The sequence below is a fragment of the Amblyraja radiata genome, chromosome 18, assembly GCF_010909765.2.
Source record: "Amblyraja radiata isolate CabotCenter1 chromosome 18, sAmbRad1.1.pri, whole genome shotgun sequence".
NCBI lineage: Eukaryota > Metazoa > Chordata > Chondrichthyes > Rajiformes > Rajidae > Amblyraja > Amblyraja radiata.
Window position 1 is genome coordinate 47,450,998 of NC_045973.1, and position 19,325 is coordinate 47,470,322.

The 19,325-nt window shown below is 45.4% G+C and overlaps 1 protein-coding gene across 1 annotated transcript in view; it reads right to left on the minus strand.

Moving 5' to 3' along the window:
• nt5dc2 (5'-nucleotidase domain containing 2) overlaps positions 1 to 19,325 on the minus strand; it is a 78,254-nt gene that overhangs the window by 26,046 nt on the left and 32,883 nt on the right. Inside the window, exons 7-10 of the mRNA XM_033037291.1 lie at positions 12,887 to 12,947; positions 9,317 to 9,419; positions 3,170 to 3,271; positions 2,772 to 2,853 (exon numbers count right to left, since the gene is read on the minus strand). Of these exons, the coding sequence (XP_032893182.1) occupies positions 2,772 to 2,853; positions 3,170 to 3,271; positions 9,317 to 9,419; positions 12,887 to 12,947 (348 nt within the window). The remainder of the gene's footprint in view (positions 1 to 2,771; positions 2,854 to 3,169; positions 3,272 to 9,316; positions 9,420 to 12,886; positions 12,948 to 19,325) is intronic.

Below are 19,325 nucleotides of genomic sequence, written 5' to 3' on the forward strand. Positions count from 1 at the left end.
TATGAAACCACAGTGGTCATCTATGTTTAGAGCCACAGGAGATGGCCAAGGTCCTCAATGAATATTTGTCCTGGTTTCACCATGGAGCCAGACAGGAAAGCTAGTGACAATATCTTGAAAGTTAGGAACAGTCCGTCTTACAGTCAAGGTGCTAAATGTTCCAAAACACACTAAGGCAGATAAATCTCTAGGCCAAATCAGATATATCCAAGGACATTGCGGCAAGCTAGAGAAGAAATTCCAGAATACTGGCCAAGATATACGAATTGTTAGATACGAGTGAGGTGCCAGAAGACTGGAGGGTAGTTAACATGGACTGCAAAGAAAAACTTGGGAACTATAGACCAGCAAGCCTAACAGATGCCCAAGATATGTACATTTGGAAAGACAGAGGTTGATATGGGATAGTCAGCATCATTTTGAGCATGAGAGATAGTGTCTCATGAACTCGATTACGTTTTTTTGATGAGTTAACTGAGAAGGCTGATGGAGACAGGGCCACGGGCGTAATCTATGTGAACTTCTATATGAGCATCGTCTTTCATAAGGATCCACATAGCAGGCTGCTCTGGAAGGTTAGACCGAATGGGATGAAGGGAGAGCTAGGTAAATACATACAGAATTAGCCTCATGGAAGGAAGCAGAGGGTGATGGTGGAAGGACTTTTGCAGACTGGAGGCCTGTGTGTCTCGGAGATCGGTGCTGGGCCCATCGCTGTTTGTGATTTATACCAACAATTTGGATGAGAATATACAAAGCATGATTAGTACATTTACAAATGACACCAAAATAAGTGGCATTGTAGACAGTGTAGATGGTTATCAAGAATGACAGTGGGGTCTTTATCAGCTGGGCAAGTGCAATGAAGAATGGCAAATGGAGTTAAGTCAGAAAGGTATGAGGTGCTGTATTTTAGGAAATCAAATTAGGCCAGGATCTTCACTGAACAGGAGGACCCTGCAGACTCTTATAGAGCAGAGGGATCTTGCAGTGTAAATATGTAGTTCCCCGAAAGTGGCATCGCAGGTAGATAGGGTTGGTGAAGCTTTAGGTACTTTAGCTTTTGGAAAATTGAGTCTAGAAGTTGGGATGTTATGCTACAGTTATACAACATGTGTGTTAGGCTGCACTTGGGAGTATTGCGCACAGTTTTGGTCACCCTGCTAATAGGAAAGATGCCTTTAAGCTGGCAAAGGTGCAGAGAATATTTACAAGGATGATGCCCGGGCTTGAGGGATTGAGTTAAAGGGAGAGGTTGGAGAGGCATGAACTTTATTCATTGGAGTACAGGAGGCTGATCTTACAGAGATGTAACACATCATGAGGGCATTAGATAAGGTGAATACATATTTCTCTCCTCTCTTCTGCCCCCCCCCCCCCCAACCACGAGAAAAAAGGACATTAAAGGACTCTTGGACATAGAAACATAGAAAATAGGTGCAGGAGTAGGCCATTCGGCCCTTCGAGCCTGCACCGCCATTCAATATGATCATGGCTGATCATCCAACTCAGTATCCTGTACCTGCCCTCTCTCCATACCCCCTGATCCCTTTAGCCACAAGGGCCACATCTAACTCCCTCTTAAATATAGCCAATGAACTGGCCTCAACCACCTTCTGTGGCAGAGAATTCCAGTTTTTCTCATCTCGGTCCTAAAAGATTTCCCCCTTATCCTTAAACTGTGACCCCTTGTTCTGGACTTCCCCAACATCGGGAACAATCTTCCTGCATCTAGCTTGTCCAACCCCTTAAGAATTTTGTACGTTTCTATAAGATCCCCCCGCAATCTTCTAAATTCTAGCGAGTACAAGCCGAGTCTATCCAGTCTTTCTTCATATGAAAGTCTTGACATCCCAGGAATCAGTCTGATGAACCTTCTCTGTGCTCCCTCTATGGCAAGAATGTCTTTTCTCAGATTAGGAGACCAAAACTGTACGCAATACTCCAGGTGTGGTCTCACCAAGACCCTGTACAACTGCAGTAGAACCTCCCTGCTCCTATACTCAAATCCTTTTGCTATGACATGTATTGTATTGGAATGATTTAGAGGGGTTTGGACCAAATGGGACTAGCTTAGATGGGGTATTTTGTAGGCAAGGATGAGTTGGGCCAAAGGGCCCATTTCTATGCTGTACAATTCTATGACAATTTCCATACCTAGAAGGAGGTATATTTGCAGGCAATCAGAAATCACTGAGGTATGAAGTGCATGTGACCCTTGGTCCATTTGACCTCAATCAGTGTTAGTAATGTGGGATTGGCTTTTTTCCTTTATGTAGGCCCCAGATTTCAAGGCATATTGAACTTTAGCAATCAAATCGGAATAATTAATTGAATGGAAATAATTTGCCAGGCTTTCTGGAATAGGACTGGTTCTTGGAACGAACCAAACAAAAAAAATGATAGGTCTGGAGGCATCTTTCCAGAAGGACACTTTCCTGCATCTGTTCTCAGCTTATTCCCTTCCTAAAGAATCCTAAACATAATTAGAAGAGTTTTCAAAATGTTAAAGCCTCATGCCCCCGGATTGGGACATTTTGTTAGACCAGTCCATCCAGTTTTAGTTACAGTTCCATTCTCAGAAATGGAAATGAAGTCATTTCACTAAAGCTTATTTTGATCAATTATCTTCTCACGTTACAAAACATCCGTTTGAGAACAAGGCGGGTTTCCACTGAGCAAACAGGCCTGAACTGGAAAGCTCTTTGCAAAGCAGCGCAGACCATTTTGGAAACATGCTGTAATGCTAAGAATGGTCCCATTTTTCTGACCTGTTTGTACATCTTGCCCTTTTCTAAAGAGCTGACTTTGTCCCACTGCAGTGTACCCGTGTCATCCAGTCTTCGGAATGGCCTGGCAAAATAAAGCAAGTCAGTATTCAGCCAGAAATTAAACACACTAAAGTTGTAACCCAGACAGACTAAACCTAAAATCATATCCCCTGTTGCCAAATATAGTTACACAGTAAATATGTCAAAACTTATTCTCAGCATGGAAGTATCTTTCTTTAATTACTTTCATAAAAATGATTTATTAACATTTACAAAGGCAAATGGCTTCATTTAAAAAAGCTGTAAAGCAGTGTTAATCTTCTAGATACATATATTTTTAATTATTACATTTTCTATCAAAATGGTTCAAGTTATCCTTCACTTATTGCACCACATACTTGCATTTATCTGTAAAGAAGCTTGGCTTGTCGGCTTGGACGATTACCAAATCAAAAAGGTCTCGCCAATCATCTCCCACCATGTATTTCATTCCTTTATCACTGCAAAAAGAGTGAATGTTAAAGAGCGTTGCGTCAATAATGGAACCCACACAGGTACACCTAGATTGGTATGTTCTAGATAATGAACATCCTTGACATGGAGTCAAAAGTCCAGTCTGAGTATGTTGTTTAGTAAGGTTCATCAGCTTGCAAACGTTCCCTTCAACTCACTGATGATTTGGCTTGGACTTCTGGTTTCAAAAACATAGGAGAAATTCAGAAATGAAGCATTTCAAATACTTTCACTTATTCTAAAGGGCTCGATTTTCTTTAGACTTTACCTGGAGGCACAGCGCAGAAACAGGCCATTCCGACCACAGAGTCCAGGCCGACCAGCAATCGCCCCCATACACTAGCACTATCCTACGCACTAGAGACAATTTACAATTTTACCAAAGCCAATTAATCTACAAAACTGTACGTCTTTGGAGTGTGATGAAGAAACCGGAGCTCCTGGAGAAAACCCACAAGGTCACAGGGAGAACGTTCAAAGTTGTACTATTCCGTCCATAGACTAATGGATTAAACCCGGTCTCTGGTACTCAAAGGCAGCAATGTTACCGCTGCACCACTGTGCTGCCCCTCTTCATCACTTAGTTTTAAAATCACAGCTGGTTGAACATTTTATTTAATGATTTGTAAAATGCTTTGAAGAGAGAGCTAGATAGGGCTGATAAAAATAGCGGAGTCAGGGGATATGGGGAGAAGGCAGGAACGGGGTACTGATTGGGGATGATCAGTCATGATCACATTGAATGGCGGTGCTGGCTCGAAGGGCCGAATGGCCAACTCCTGCACCTATTGTCCATTGTATGACATTAAGAAAGTAGCATTGGAAGTAGGAGAGAATCTGCTCAGTTCATAAACAAAGGATCGAACACTAACATTTCTACCTGGGAGAGATGTAGATATTAAAATCAATGTTGGAAGGGAATCATTTTATTACACCTTACTTGAAAAAAGAAAATCAAGGCAATTGACATTAAACAGCATAAGTATGTTCAGATTTGCCAGAAGTATTGAAACGCCTTCAAGAGAAGGTTTGGTTCATTCACCGTAACCTCAGTTACTTTACCTCGTATCTTTGCTAAATGTCCAAAAGGCTCAACTTCAAGGAATGTGTTTACAGAGAATGGATAAAATGCTTTTGCACCAAAGTTAATTAAACAGGATCAAATGCAAACAAAACAGTTTGCAACACAGTTTGTGCAACTAATCACACAATTTGATAATGACTGTGCATCATTTTCAACTTCCAAACTGTTATGGCTGGGTCTAGATCAGATTTCATAGACAGTTACATTAAACAAACACGGAGTGTAATTATGATTATATTGAAAAAATGGTGCGATAGCAATGGAGAAATATTGATATTCTTTACTCTAGAATTTTGAAATGCAGTGTGAAAATAGGCCCTTCCATCTACCGGATTCATGCTGACCAGCAATCACCGCCATACACTAGCACTATCCTACACACTGGGGACAAATTAGAATTTTACCCGAATCCAATTAACCTACAAACCTAAACATCTTTGGAGTGTGGGAGGAAACCAGAACACCCGGAAAAAACCTATGCAGTCACAGGGAGAACGTACAAACTCCGTACAGACAGCACCTGTAATCAAGATCAAACCCGTTTGGGGAAAAAAGTAAGCCCTAGTTTTAGCAAAAGAAGAAACATCCTTTCCATATCCATCCTGACACCGTGATGAACAGGAAGGTTGGCGCTGTAAAAAGATGGCTAAAGCACAGTGTACGGTAAGTCCTTTAAAAGGGGGGGGGGGGGGAGAGTGGAGACAACTTTTAAGAAGCCAGATATACTGTGAAGCTCGGCGGACATTAACATTACCGGTCGGTTATCCTTTGTTCTGAAAACGACTGCTTGTCTTTTTCCCCCCCGAATGAGCCAATGAAATTTACCGGTCAGCACCGGCTACAACCTACGAGAACCTTCGACCTCCTGGCAACCGATTAGGACCTCCTGGTGACCCATCTATGGCACAAGAATTCTCGCTACTCTCCATGGCGGCTTCATTCTAGTCGCCGCTAATTTTGTCAACATGTTCAAGGCGACCATAATGAGGCCGCAACTAATTCCCAGAATGAGGGAACTCCTCACGACCATGTAGACGACTCCCCAGCAACCACCCGCGACCATGTGGCGACCGCATAGTCTCCTGCAGTCGCCTAAGTGGGACAGGCCCATAACACTACAAAATACTCCAGATGTGGTCTCACCAATTTCATACATAACAAAGATAACCTTGAGCATTGTACTGCTGTTTTCTTGCTATAAACATTAACATTTGGAAGCTTTCTTAATTATTTGCTACATTGCATACTAGCCTTTAGTGAACCATGCACGAGCACTCTCAGAATCCGTCTGCTATCCGCCACCATTTCATGCATTAAAAATATATTTCCTGCCAGAGTAAGCAACTTCACATTTTCCAACATTATACTCCATTTGCCAGTTTCTTGCTCAGTATCTATATCCCTTTGAAGCTACTGTGTGCCCCCTTTACAATTAAATTTAATATATTTGCGTCAACAGCAAATTTAGCAACCAAAACTTTGAAACTTTCATCCAAATCACTTGTGTATATTGCACAAAGTTGAAGGCCCATTTCCTGATCCCAGTAACGCACCTCCCATTGCACATTGTCACAAGGCCACCTACTTCTGTGCCTAGTCTTGTGGCCAGTGAGCCATCTAATAATCTATTCATGTAAGCCAGATATATCTTGCACCAATGGCTTATATATTCCACAAAACATTTGATCCGATACTTTAACAAATGCCTTCTGGAAACCCGAGTTCTCCTTTATCCACGGCACATTTGTTCAAATGAACAATAATTAATTATTCAAACGAGGTTTCCCTTTCACAGAACTCTTGATTTTGTCTGAATATTTTCATTTCTTTAAGTAACCGGCCATAATTGGCTTTGAAAACAGCTTCTAACATTTCCCCTATGAAAGATGTTAAGCTAACTGGCCTGTGATTTCCTACTTTCTCTGTCTCCCTCCTTTTTTTGAATTAAGGGATTACGAAGTTACACCATGCAGTGGAACTGAAGTTTGGGTTAAAGCAAATAGAGTCAGTGTCAGAGAGTCGTAGGATATAGAAACAGGCCCTTCGGCCCAACTTGCCCATGCCAACCAAGGTACCATCTACAGTAGTCCCACCTGCCCGCCCATATATCCCTCTAAACATTTCCTATCCATGTACCTATCCAAATGCCTTAACTTTCTCACCAGTCACTTCTCTCAACATCTTGGATGGAAACCAGGTGGACCCAGGGACTCCCCAACAATCTGCTCAGTACTTGTTCCCATTGATTACAATTCCCACATTCCCTGCCCACAGCCCTGGAGTTCCTTCCTTTCCCCCAATTCCAATTGCAACTACTCCTGGGATCAGACTTGCATTCTCCACAATGAAAACCAATGCAAAATACCCATTACATTCATTGGCCACCTTCTTAGTTGCTGCGATTACCTCTGCAAATTCACTTTCCATAGGATCAATGCTTACTTTGTTAACTTTTAATTTAGAGATACAGTACAAAAAGAGGCCCTTCGGCCCACCAACTCCACGCTGACCATTGTTCACCCACTCACACTAGTTCTATGTTATCATGCTTTCTCATCCACTCCCTACACACCATGGGGCAATTTACAGAAGACAATTAGTCTACAAACCTGCACGTCTTTGGGATGGGGGAGGAAACCGGAGGAAACCCATGCCGTCACAGAGAGACTGGGCAAACCCCATACATACTGCACCCAAGGTCAGGATCAAACCCAGGCCTCTGGTGCTGTGCGGCACAGCAATACCAGCTGCACCACCGTGGCAACATTTTTTTTTTTTAATCTGCTTTTACAGTTGTAACCAGCTTGTGAATTCTCATCCTTACTAACTTTTACCGTTATTTGTTATTTCTATTTCTTGCCTAGCCACCCATCTGCACAATAATGTGCTTCTCTTTTGAAGTCTTACTTTTTTTTTTAAAGAAACACTGTATTTTGGGTGACCACAAATGCAGAGGTACTTCTCTTGGAGTTCTTCCTTGTATGAATATATCTATTTTGGACACTCACAGATCCCCTCAAACATTGTGGAGTTACAGCAGAGGAACAGCCACCGTGAACCAACCAGAAACATCCATATTGGTGTTAGTCCTATCCAAAGTCATTTTATTCTCTCAACGTCCCCATGGTACCAGCGCTGAGCTACACAGTAGGGGTAATTTACGGTGGCTGATTAACCTACCCACCCACATCTTTGCGGTGTGGAGGAAACTGGGGCACCCAGTGGAAACACTCAGTGATGGGGTGAACACACAAACTCCACGCAAACAGTCGCCAAATGCAGGATTGAATCCAGGCCACTAGAACTGCGAGGCATAGCTTTGCCAGCTGTGTCCCTGGGCTTTGTAGTGTTTTCAACATTCGTGTACTGAAGCCAACCAGGGCACAGGAGATTCTAGACCAGGCATTTGGCGACCAGATGGGATGACGGATGAAGCTGGGAAGTAACAATGTTGCAGTCATTTGCCGCTGCATCACAACTGACTGATCCCCTGACCCGATACAGTGCCCTCCATAATGTTTGGGACAAAGACCCATCAGTTATTTATTTGCCTCGGTACTCCACAATTTGACATTTGTAATTGAAAAAAAAAAATCACATGGCCTCTATTAGAATCTGACATGTGCACTTTAACCACATATCATTTTTTAATATTACAAATGTCAAATTGTGGAGTACAAAGGCAAATAAATAAATGATGGGTCTTTGTCCCAAACATTATGGAGTGCACTGTATGTCTGCCGTCTTTGTTAGTTCCAGTTACTGCCATCATATGCAATTTCAAAATGCCAGCCTTAGGCCCATATATTTTTCGCTCAAACGTTATGTAGAATTCAATCATATGATGATTGTCAAGTTGAGGCACCTCGACTGGTTTATTAATTAATATTGTATTCTTGTACAATGCCATATCTAGAAGAGCCGTCTCGACCTGAAACGTCACCCATTCCTTCGCTCCAGAGATGCTGCCTGTGTTACTCCAGCATTTTCTGTCTAGCTTCACCATATCTAGAAGAGCCTGCTCTATGTTCAGCTCCACACTGAACCATAAAAGCCGTAACCATCCATTGAACTACCCCTGATAACCCATGAACGTCTCATCCAAGCTATTATACCCAGCTGATATTTCTCGTCTTTATTCAATACAGATCCCACCCAATTACCACTGTAGCTTTCTGACGAGCTTTCACCATTGCTCCTTATGTGATTTTATCCTCTCCACTATTAGCGACCTCGTTACATCATACTCAGTTTTTCCGCCTTTATAGTTTCCCATCTACACCCAAATTACCAGTACATCCCAATTTCCTGAACTTCTCTCATACTGTCATTAATTAGTAGAACCATTCCATCTTTATCTAGCTTCCTGTCCTCCCTAAATATCACAAACCCTTCCATATTCAGGACCCATTCTATGTTGCTCTGCAGTCATGTCTATGCGATGGCAATCGTATAATGCACATTTCTATTTGTGCTCTCAGCCTTTCAAAAGACAATTAAAAGCATCGAACAAAACCATTAGGCTTAGTCTCATTTATGATTAGATTATCAGACAGGAATGGACAATCCAAAAAGGTAATATGATTAGTATCTTGTATGCTATAACATATAACCAGCCGACATGTCAGTTTCATTTTCTTGTGGGTGTCGAGGTGTGATCTATCACTTTCAATTTAGAGCTCTATGTTCTAGACCGGAGAGGTAAGCTATTAAGTCATCCCTGGATACTGCAATCGACACTAGTTTCCCAGTATTTCGGCTGATTATTCGAAAGTGCTGCCATTCTACTGGGCTCAAATAAATGCCGGTTTGCAGATCCTTTTTAACAACTCCTACTGGAACGTTATCAACCACACAATCCGCGGAAGTCAAACTGCTACCTGAACAGGCAAGCCCATCCCAGAAGGAATCTGATCACAAATGACAAAGTGCAGGAGTTATTACGTACACAAAGTTGAAGGGACTGTTGGTGATAAGGAAGAGCTTCTTTCCATTATTAACCAGACGATTTAGAACAGCATAGATTTCATCTCCATGAAGAATGCAATTTTCTGCAATAAAGAAGAATACAGCTGTTATTCCGTACTAATATGAAGTGTTGAAACTGCTTCTGAAAACAAAATTGTTGATAGATTAACTCGCTTTTTCATGACAAACACATATTGCCACTTGCTTTGTGATTAAATGCTCTTCCTCTTATTTTCTCCATTTTTAGTCCAATTCATTTCCCGTTCAGTTTAGAAAGTCCAGAAAATCTTCTGACTGAGTGTACATTAGGCGCATGAATGTGGAGCCAGAACCAAGCATGGGAATTGGACAGACTTGATTATGGCCAGTGTTTTGCCACATCCATTAACACTGCTAATGTAAAAGAAACCTCACAAAGAGGAAGAATGAAGGATTGGGAATGTCACAAAGTGCTGGAGTAACTCAGTGCGTCAGGCAGCATCTCTGAACATGGATAGGTAACGTTTCGTGTCCAGACCCTTCTTCAGACTGATTGTAGGTGGAGGGAGGGGAGGGGAGTTGGAAAAAAATCTAGAGGAGATATGATTAGAATAAAGATTAGAACAAAGGCCAGGGATTAGAGTAGAGGGTGCGGGACAAACAGATTGGAGGGTTGTGAAGCCAGAGGCAGCAATGTAGTTAGTGGGGGAGTAGAGAAATAGGTGCTAATCCAGGTGAGAAAGTGGATGAGAGGGGGTGTTCAAGTTTACCTAAAATTGGAGAATTCAATGTTCATACTGTTAAGTTGTATTCCATTTGGGTAGTTTATACGGTGCTGTTCCTCCTGTTTGTATATGGCCTCACTCTGGCAATGAAGGAGGCCCAGAACAGAAAAGTTCAGTTTGGGAATGGGAATGGTTTAAATGATTGGCAACTGGGAGATCCAGTAGGCCTTGGCGGACTGAGCGCAAAAAAACCATCGTCCAAGTTACGCTTCATCTCACCGATGTACAGGAGGCCACATCAGGAACATTGGATGCAGGAGATGAGATTGTAGGAGGTCTCACATGGAAGGACTGCTGGGATCCCTGGATGGAGGCAAGGAGGAGGTATAGGGACATGTGTTACATCTCCTGCGGTTGCAGAGGAAAGTACCTGAGGAGGGGGCGATTTGGGTGGGAGGGAATGAGTGAATCAAGGAGTTGCAGAGGGAGCCGTCTCTGTGGAAGGAATGGAGGTGGGAATATGCCACTGGCGTGGGATCACATTTGAGATTAGAAATGTCCGAGGATGGTGAGTTAGATGTGGGGGCTGGTGGCGTGAAACAAGTCTGCATCTAGGGACCCCAGCAGTCCTTCCATGTGAGACAGAGGTTCATGTGATCTCATCTCGGAAGTGGCGGCGCTGTGATACGGCTGCGGCTCGCCTGCAGTCTGTCTGTTTTTACTTTTTTGTGTTGTTTTTTTTTGTCTAGTTTAGTAATTTCTTTGGTTATTAGGTGGTGTTATGTGTGTGTGGGGGGGGGGGGGGCGGGGGTGAAACAGGGCTTTCTGTCTCTTCCTTCGGGGGAATGCGACTTTTTTGTCGTATCCCCCTTCTCTTCCCCCGTCTGCGCTGAGGCCGAATGGCGGAGCTGGCGGCCTCAAACCTGCGACCGACCTCGAGGGTCCGGAGGTAGAACCAGCCAGGACTCACCAACGCGAGGCTGGCCGTCTTCGAGCTGCGGCGGCGTTCGGGCAGCGGCACGACTCGGCGTTCCGGTGAGGGCGGACAGCACGGGGCTGAGACACTCCCGTGCGGGCGGCACGGCTACCGGCTGGAAGGCGCTCCCGTGGGGCCAGCCCAGTGCGGGGCTGAGACGCTGCCGTGTGGGTGGCCTGGCTACCGGCTGGAAGGCGCTCCGGTGAGGGCGGACCGGCTCCCGGCTGGAAGGTGCTCCCGTGGGGGCAGCCCGGTGCGGGGCTGAGACGTTGCCGTGTGGGCGGCCCGGTGCAGGGCGGAGACGGTGCTCCGTTGGCTGAGGCGGCGGCGACCTGGATCCGGGGCTCGGCCGCGGGCCAGTGGATGACAATGTCGGGAGCTCGCAGGTCACAGGCTGGTGCCTGTTTTCCGGAGCATCCGTTGCAACAGCTGCGTCCGCTGGACTGGAGGGCGGCAGCTTCGACCACCCCCGGGCCGCGGAGCTTGAACCGCGGGACTGACTTACCATCGCCCGGTGGGGTATTGCCTCGGCGCAGAGGGAGAAGAGGAAGGAAGAGACAGTAACTCTAAGACTTTTGCCTCCATCACAGTGAGGAGGTGTTTGGTGAACTCACTGTGGTGGATGTTAAAAAAAATGTGTTGTTATTATTACATGTATGGCTGCAGGCAACAGCATTTCGTTCAGACCGAAAGGTCTGAATGACAAATAAAGGATTCAATTCAATTCAATTCAATCTACTGTATCTGGTGTACCAGATGTGGCCTCCTGTACATTTGAGACCAAGCGTGGACTCAGCGATGGTTTCGCTGAACACTTGCACTCTGTCCACCAAGGCTTACTGGATCGCCCTTATTGTCCTGGGCCTCCTCCTTTGCCAGAGTGAGGCCGCATGCAAACTGGAGGAACAGCATCTCATATTCCGCTTGGGTAGTGGAACTTAACTGTATGAACAAAGAAATCTTCCACATCCCACCCCTTGTGACCCATCCCCGTCTCCCAATTCCTTCTTCTTGCTTCACAATTCACAACTGTTTGTCTCACACCTTCTGCTCTAAACTCTGATCATTGTTCCAACTATCTGCCTATCAACCCCCCCCCCCCTCTTTGGCAATAGGTACTAGATCCACCATGTTTTGTCCTGCTTCTCCTCTCTTCCAGATTCCTCCCCACCCCCTTCGCCACAACAAGTCTGAAGAAGGGTCCCAATCCAAATCATCACCTAACCATGTTCTCCAGAGATGCTGCTTGACCAGCTGTATTATTCCAGCACTTTATGTCCTTTTGTGTAAACCAGCATCTGCAGTTCTTTGTTTCTACAGAGTGGTAATGTCAGTTTGATGTTACGCCATGCGTTTTGCCTGTTTAACTTCCACTATTAATGGAGGATAATGATGTTCCCTCTGAATGAACGAACGGACAGTGAAAAGGACAAGGACATGGCAACTACTGAATTTCACTGTAGAGAGCATTTATCTACACGATCCTAAAAAGAAGATTCAGGAGAAACTCTCCAACTTAAAAGGTTTAACAAAAGCTTTTGCCGAGTCTCTTCAGACAAGTCAATGAATCTTTAGCATGACCACCATCTATTGCGAGTTGACCAAATCATCAGGATAATTATTACATTACAAATCTTTTGCAGGAAGGGGCAGTCACTCAAGGACTGATTGCAGGTACTCAACTGATTAGGGAGGCTTGCAGTTCAAGATAACAGAACACAACACCATTCGTTTCAGTCACAGTCAGAGCTTTTATTCTCTGGAATTTATCAAAGATTATTAAAAAAAAAAAAAAAAAAATCAGCTCCAGTGCTATAACAGATTCCCTAATAATAACTGGAGTCTGCAGTACCATATGCTGCTCACTTACCAAGGTCATTTTCAATCCAGTCGTACATCATTCCTTTGATATGGACAGTACTTATTGCATCCTGAAAAGATGAAAGAAACCAATGTCAATTTCAGTCAGATACACAATTCTGTTCTTTCACAGCAAGATTTCGATACAAAATACTTTAATCAAATCTAAAAATCATGGTGCCAGTTTACTTCCAAGTGCCCTCCCTGCAAAATCAATAGCCTTTTAAGAGAAAGAGGCAAAGTGGTGGGGTAACTCAGTTGGTCCGGCAGCATCTCTGGAGAACATGGACCTGGGATGTTTTCAGATGGGATCTTTCATCAGACTGACTGTGGAGGGGAGGGTGGAAAGAAAGCAACGAGAGAGAAGGAGCAGAACAAAACAAGGCAAATAAACTAGTATCTGGACTTCCTTGCTCCTCGCTTTTGAAGAGACTTCACCCTCTACACAGCCGTAAATTTTTTTATCTAAGTGGTGCTAAATGTTAACCTCCACTCACCCTGAATATACCGGCAAAGAATTCTGTTTTACTGTTCAAAGTTTGAAACCCAAAAATCTTAATTGCGTATAATCTTTGAAACCCTTTCTCATTGCCAATGGCACTGACTATCTATATCCATGCAATTAATTCTGCAATTTATTGTCCAACCAACTCAAATTCAGATTCTATACATAAGAATATGAAAATGAAGAATTCAATCTAATTTTACAATTCTCTGCAATGCCATTGTGAACGTTTTTATAAAAGTGTCTATAGTGAATATTAGGAAAGTGATTTATAAAGGTAGATACAAAAAGCTGAAGTAGCTCAGCAGGTCAGGCAACATCTCTGGAGAGAAGGAATGGGTGACATTTTGGGTCAAGACCCTTCTTCAGTGATTTATAAAGTTGTGATTTGGAAAAGTGCAATTTGACCTAAAACATTTGATCTCTGCTTAATTATACAGTGTACATGGGTCGCTGCAAATGTAATATGGATTCTTGGCACCTGCTACCGAATGATGATGAAACTATGCAGTTTAAGGTTTAGGCTAAACTTCACGATTACATAATTTTTTATTAAGGGCTAAAAGAAAATAAAGCCATTAGCTGAAGCTAAATGATAAAGATTTCTTTCAGCCTGGTTGGCTTGGTGTCCTTGGTGACATGGAATGGCACTTGGTCCACAATCAGCTTCAAACTCGTGGCAATCATTTTGGCACTGGACTGCTTCCCAAGTCAACGTCCATCCAACAGCAATGGTTCCAGTGAATTAGAGGGACAAAGTGTTTAAGGTTAGCAAAAACCATGGCCCGCCAACCAGATAGTTAGTAGCGAAGATAGACACAAAAAGCTGGAGAGGCAGCGGGACAGGCAGCATCTCTGGAGAGAAGGAATGGGTGACGTTTCGGGTCGAGAAGAGACTTCAGACTGGTTAGGGATAAGGGAAACGAGAGACATAGACGGAGATGTGGAGAGATAAAGAACAATGAATGAAAGATATGCAAAACGTTACGATGATAAAGGAAACAGGCCATTGTAAACTGTTTGTTGGGTGAAAATGAGAAGCTAGTGTGACTTGGGCTGTAAGTTGCCCAAGCGAAATATGAGATGCTGTTCCTCCAATTTGCATTTAACCTCACTCTGACAATGAAGGAGGCCCAGCAACTGGGAGATCAGGTTGGTTCACGCGGGCTGAGCGAAGGTGTTCCGCGAAACGATTGCCCAGTCTGCGTTTGGTCTTGCCAATGTATAAGAGTCCACATCTTGAACAACGGATACAGTAGATGAGGTTGGAGGAGGTGCAAGTAAACCTCTGCCTAACCTGAAAGGGCTGTCGGGGTCCCTGGACAGAGTCAAGGGAGGAGGTATAGCGACAGGTGTTGCATCTTCTGCAGTTGAGGGGGAAGGTACCTGGGGAGAGGGTGGCTTACGTGGGAAGGGATGAGTTAACCAGGGAGTTGCGGAGGGAACGGTCTCTGCAGAAAGCGGTGGAGATGGGAAAATGTGGCTCGTGGTGGGATGCCCTTGGAGGTGGCGGGAATTTCTGAGGATTATGTGTTGTATGCGGTGGCTGATGGGGTGGAAGGTAAGGACTAGGGGGACTCTAGTCTCTGTTGCGACTAGGGGAGCAAGGGTGGAGCTGCAGGGTACCGAGGAGATACAAGTGAGGGCCTCATCTGTGATGGGAGAAGGGAACCCCCATTTCCCTAAAGAATGAGGACATCTCGGATGTCAAGATAGTTGTGGGAGTCAATTAGTTTTTTAATAGACATCAGTCAATAGTCTGTTTCTTGTGATGGAGACTGTGAGATCAAGAAAGGGGAGGGTTTCGCAGATGGTCCAAGTAAATTTGAGTGCAGGATGAAAATTGGTGGTGAAGTTGATGAGGTCCATAAGATCTGCATGGGTGCAGGAGGTAGCACCGATGCAGTCATCAATGTAACGGAGATAGAGTTCGGGGAAAGGTCCAGTGTTCGCCTGGAACAGGGATGGTTCAACGTACCCTACAAAGAGGCAGGCATAGCTGGGGCCCATGCGGGACCCATAGCTACGCCTTGGAGGAAGTGGGAAGAGTCAAAGGAGAAGTTGTTGAGGGTGAGGACCCGCTAGGCGGAGTAGTGTCAGTGGAAGGAAATTGGATGGTTCTGCGGCTAGGAAGAAACGGTGGGCTTTAAGGCCTTCCTGGTGGGGGATGGAGGTGTAGGGTGACTGAACATCCACAGTAAAGATAAGGGAGTGGAGGCTCGGAAAGCTGAAGTCATTAAAGAGACTAAAGTCATGTGAGTATCTTGGACATAGATCGGAAGAGATTGGACCGATGGAGTGGATGTACGTGGAAATCATTTCTGTGGGACGGGAGCAGGCAGAAACAATGGGTCTGTCAGGGTAGTTGTATTAGTGGATTTTGGGGAGAAGGTAAAAACGGGCCGTGCGGGGCTGGGGAACAATAAGATTGGAGGCTGTGGAAGGCAGACAGCCAGAAGTGATGAAATCAGTAATGGTGTTTGAGATTAATGCCCCTGTCCCACTTAGGAAACATGAACGGAAACCTCTGGAGACTTTGCGCCCCACCCAAGGTTTCCGTGCGGTTCCCGGAAGTTTTTGTCAGTCTCCATACCTGCTTCAACTACCTGCAACCTCCGGCAACCACCTGCAACCTCCGGGAACCACACGGAAACCTTGGGTGGGGTGCAAAATCTCCAGAGGTTTCCGTTCAGGTTTCCTAAGTGAGACAGGGGCATTAGGCCTGGTGCTTATTTGTGGGATCATGGTCCAAGGATAAGTAGGAGGTGTCTGTGAGTTGTCGCCTGGACTCAGCCCGGTAGAGGTCAGCGCGCCAGACTACCGCGGCACCTCCCTTGTCAGCGGGATTGAGTACAATGTCAGGGTTGCTGCAGAGTGAGCGAAGGGAGGGCTGTACGTTTAGAGGGGGTGTGGTTGGAGAAAGTGAGGGGAGTGGAAAAGTTGACACGGTTGATGTCACGCCGACAGTTAGAAATAAAGAGGTCTAGAGAGGGTAGAAGGATGTTCTGGGGAGAACAAGTGGAGATGGGAGAAAGGGTCATCACTGGGTGGTGAGGACTCCTGCCCATGGAGGCCGAGGCGGAAGCGACGGAAGAAAAGCTCCATATCGTGGAGGACCCGGAACTCATTGAGGTGGGGGCGGAGGGGATCGAAGGTGAGGCCTTTGTATCAGAAAGGGGGGGTCAGGGGTGATGGTGAAGACACGACAAGGGTTGGGGTCAGAGGAGAGAAGGGGAGTGGAGAAAGGCCGAAGCAAGGTGGGTGTTCAGAGAGTAGGGGGACGTGAGGATTATTGTATGGGTTGGGTGTGGTCGGGGTAACCTGGTTAAAGAGGTGGAAGGGGAAGACCCATCACTACTGAGGTTGCCTATGGGGAGGGGGGGGGGGGGGGGGGGGGGTGGGGGAGCAGTAGGACCCAGCAGAGTCAGGCCACGTGCTGTTGGAGTCTGCATCGTGAAGGTTGTGGGTCTGGTGCTGAGCCTGGAACTCAGGTGAGGTGACAGCTCCGGCCCGCTGGTGGGCGGTGGAGAGGTGAGGGTCGGCGGAGTCACTGGTGGAGGCCTGTGGGGGGCCGGGACAGCAGTCGACAGCCATGGCAGTTTCGGTGGTCAAGGCCCGGGATCGGCCGGGAAGGCGGTGACGGTCGGAGAGGCGGTGGATGTTGGTGCTGCTCCTCATGGTGGCAATCTCGGCCTCGTGGTGTTCGGGCAGGCGGCACGGTCCAGCAGTGGAGTGCCGGGCCTGTGCGCGTTCGAGTCGAGAAGTGTCAGTGGAGGGACTGGTCTGGGGGCGAGCAAGCTTGTGATCCTTGGTAGAGTACAGGTAGGTTGGTTGAGGGTGTGGATCTGGCGTGGAATTAAGTACAGTTGGGGTCTGTTGCTGGTGTGGGTGAGTGAGGCCTGGAGCTGCGGGAGAGTCAGAGCGAGGGCCTGCTTGTGCCTGCGTGTCGCAGCCAGTGTAGAACGCGGGACACGGAAGGATAACTCTTGCGAAAAGCCGCAGATCGACTGTCGGTACCTGTAATCCAAGTTAGGAGGAATCAGAGGGGGAGCAGCGAGAGAGGGTGTTGCTGACCTCACGTCGGAGAGAGGAGGAGAACTTCTTCAAAGGAGACATACCTGGAGGACAATGGGCAGTGGAGCAGATGAAATGTGTAGGAAGGAACTGCAAATGTTGATTTAAACAGATGATGGACAGAAATGCTGGAGTAACTCAGCGGGACAGGCAGCATCTCTGGAAAAAAGGAATGTGTGACGTTTCGGGTCGAGACCCTTCTTCACATTGGTTAGGGATAAGGGAAAGGAGAGATATAGATGGTGTACAGGCAATTGCGGTGGCCTCAATAGGCCTGACTTTGGGGTGAACATGAGGTGGGGACTGGACATTGTGCCTTCCTCCACAGTGCTATCCACTGTGGGGGGATGATTTTTTTGTCAAATTGTAGTCCTGTAGGTCTGTGTCCAAGATGGCTGCCGTGAAGCGAGAGTGGACGCTGGCGCGCTTTGGCTGCCGCTGCTCTCTTTTCACACTGTGTTTTTGATTTTCTGTTTTTGGATTGAATTCTGTTTTTAATTTGTGTCACTGTGATGTCTTTAATTACTTGTTTAATTCCGATTATATGTTTTTATTCCGATTACTATGTAAGGTGTCCTTGAGATGTATGAAAGGCGCCCATTAAATAAAATTTATTATTATTATTATAGATGGTGATGTGGAGAGATAAAGAACAATGAATGAAAGATATGCAAAAAAGGAACGATGATAAAGGAAACAGGCCAATGTTAGCTGTTTTTTGGGTCAAAATGAGAAGCTAGTGTGACTTCAGTGGGAGAGGGATAGAGATTGGGAATGCCGGGGCTACCTGAAGTGAGAGTAATCAATATTCGTACCACTGGGCTGTAAACGGTCCAACGAAATATGAGATGCTGATCCTCCAGTTTGCATTTAGCCTCACTCCGACAATGGAGGAGACCGAGGACAGAAAGGTCTATGTTGGAATGGGAAGGAGAATTAAAGTGTCCAGCAACTAGATCAGGTTGGTTCATGCGGGCCGAGTGAAAGTGTATTCTCCCCTAGTCCCATATACCTGCGCTCAGACCATGACCCTCCATTCCTTTCCCGTCCATATAACTATCCAATTTATTTTTAAATGATAAAAACGAACCTGCCTCCACCACCTTCACTGGAAGCTCATTCCACACAGCCACCACTCTCTGAGTAAAGAAGTTCCCCCTCATGTTACCCCTAAACTTCTGTCCCTTAATTCTCAAGTCATGTCCCCTTGTTTGAATCTTCCCTACTCTCAGTGGGAAAAGCTTATCCACGTCAACTCTGTCTATCCCTCTCATCATTTTAAAGACCTCTATCAAGTCCCCCCTTAACCTTCTGCGCTCCAAAGAATAAAGCCCTAACTTGTTCAACCTTTCTCTGTAACTTAGTTGCTGAAACCCAGGCAACATTCTAGTAAATCTCCTTGTACTCTCTCTATTTTGTTGACATCCTTCCTATAATTAGGCGACCAAAATTGTACCCCATACTCCAGAATTGGCCTCACCAATGCCTTGTACAATTTTAACATTACATCCCAACTTCTATACTCAATGCTCTGATTTATAAAGGCCAGCACACCAAAAGCTTTCTTTACCACCCTATCTACATGAGATTCCACTTTCAGGGAACTGTGCACAGTTATTCCCAGATCCCTCTGTTCACCTGCATTCTTCAATTCCCTACCATTTACCATGTACGTCCTATTTTGATTTGTCCTGCCAAGATGTAGCACCTCACACTTATCAGCATTAAACTCCGCCATCTTTCAGTCCACTCTTCCAACTGGCATAAATCTCTCTGTAGACTTTGAAAATCTACTTCATTATCCACAACCCCACCTATCTTAGTATCATCTGCATACTTACTAATCCAATTTACCACACCATCATCCAGA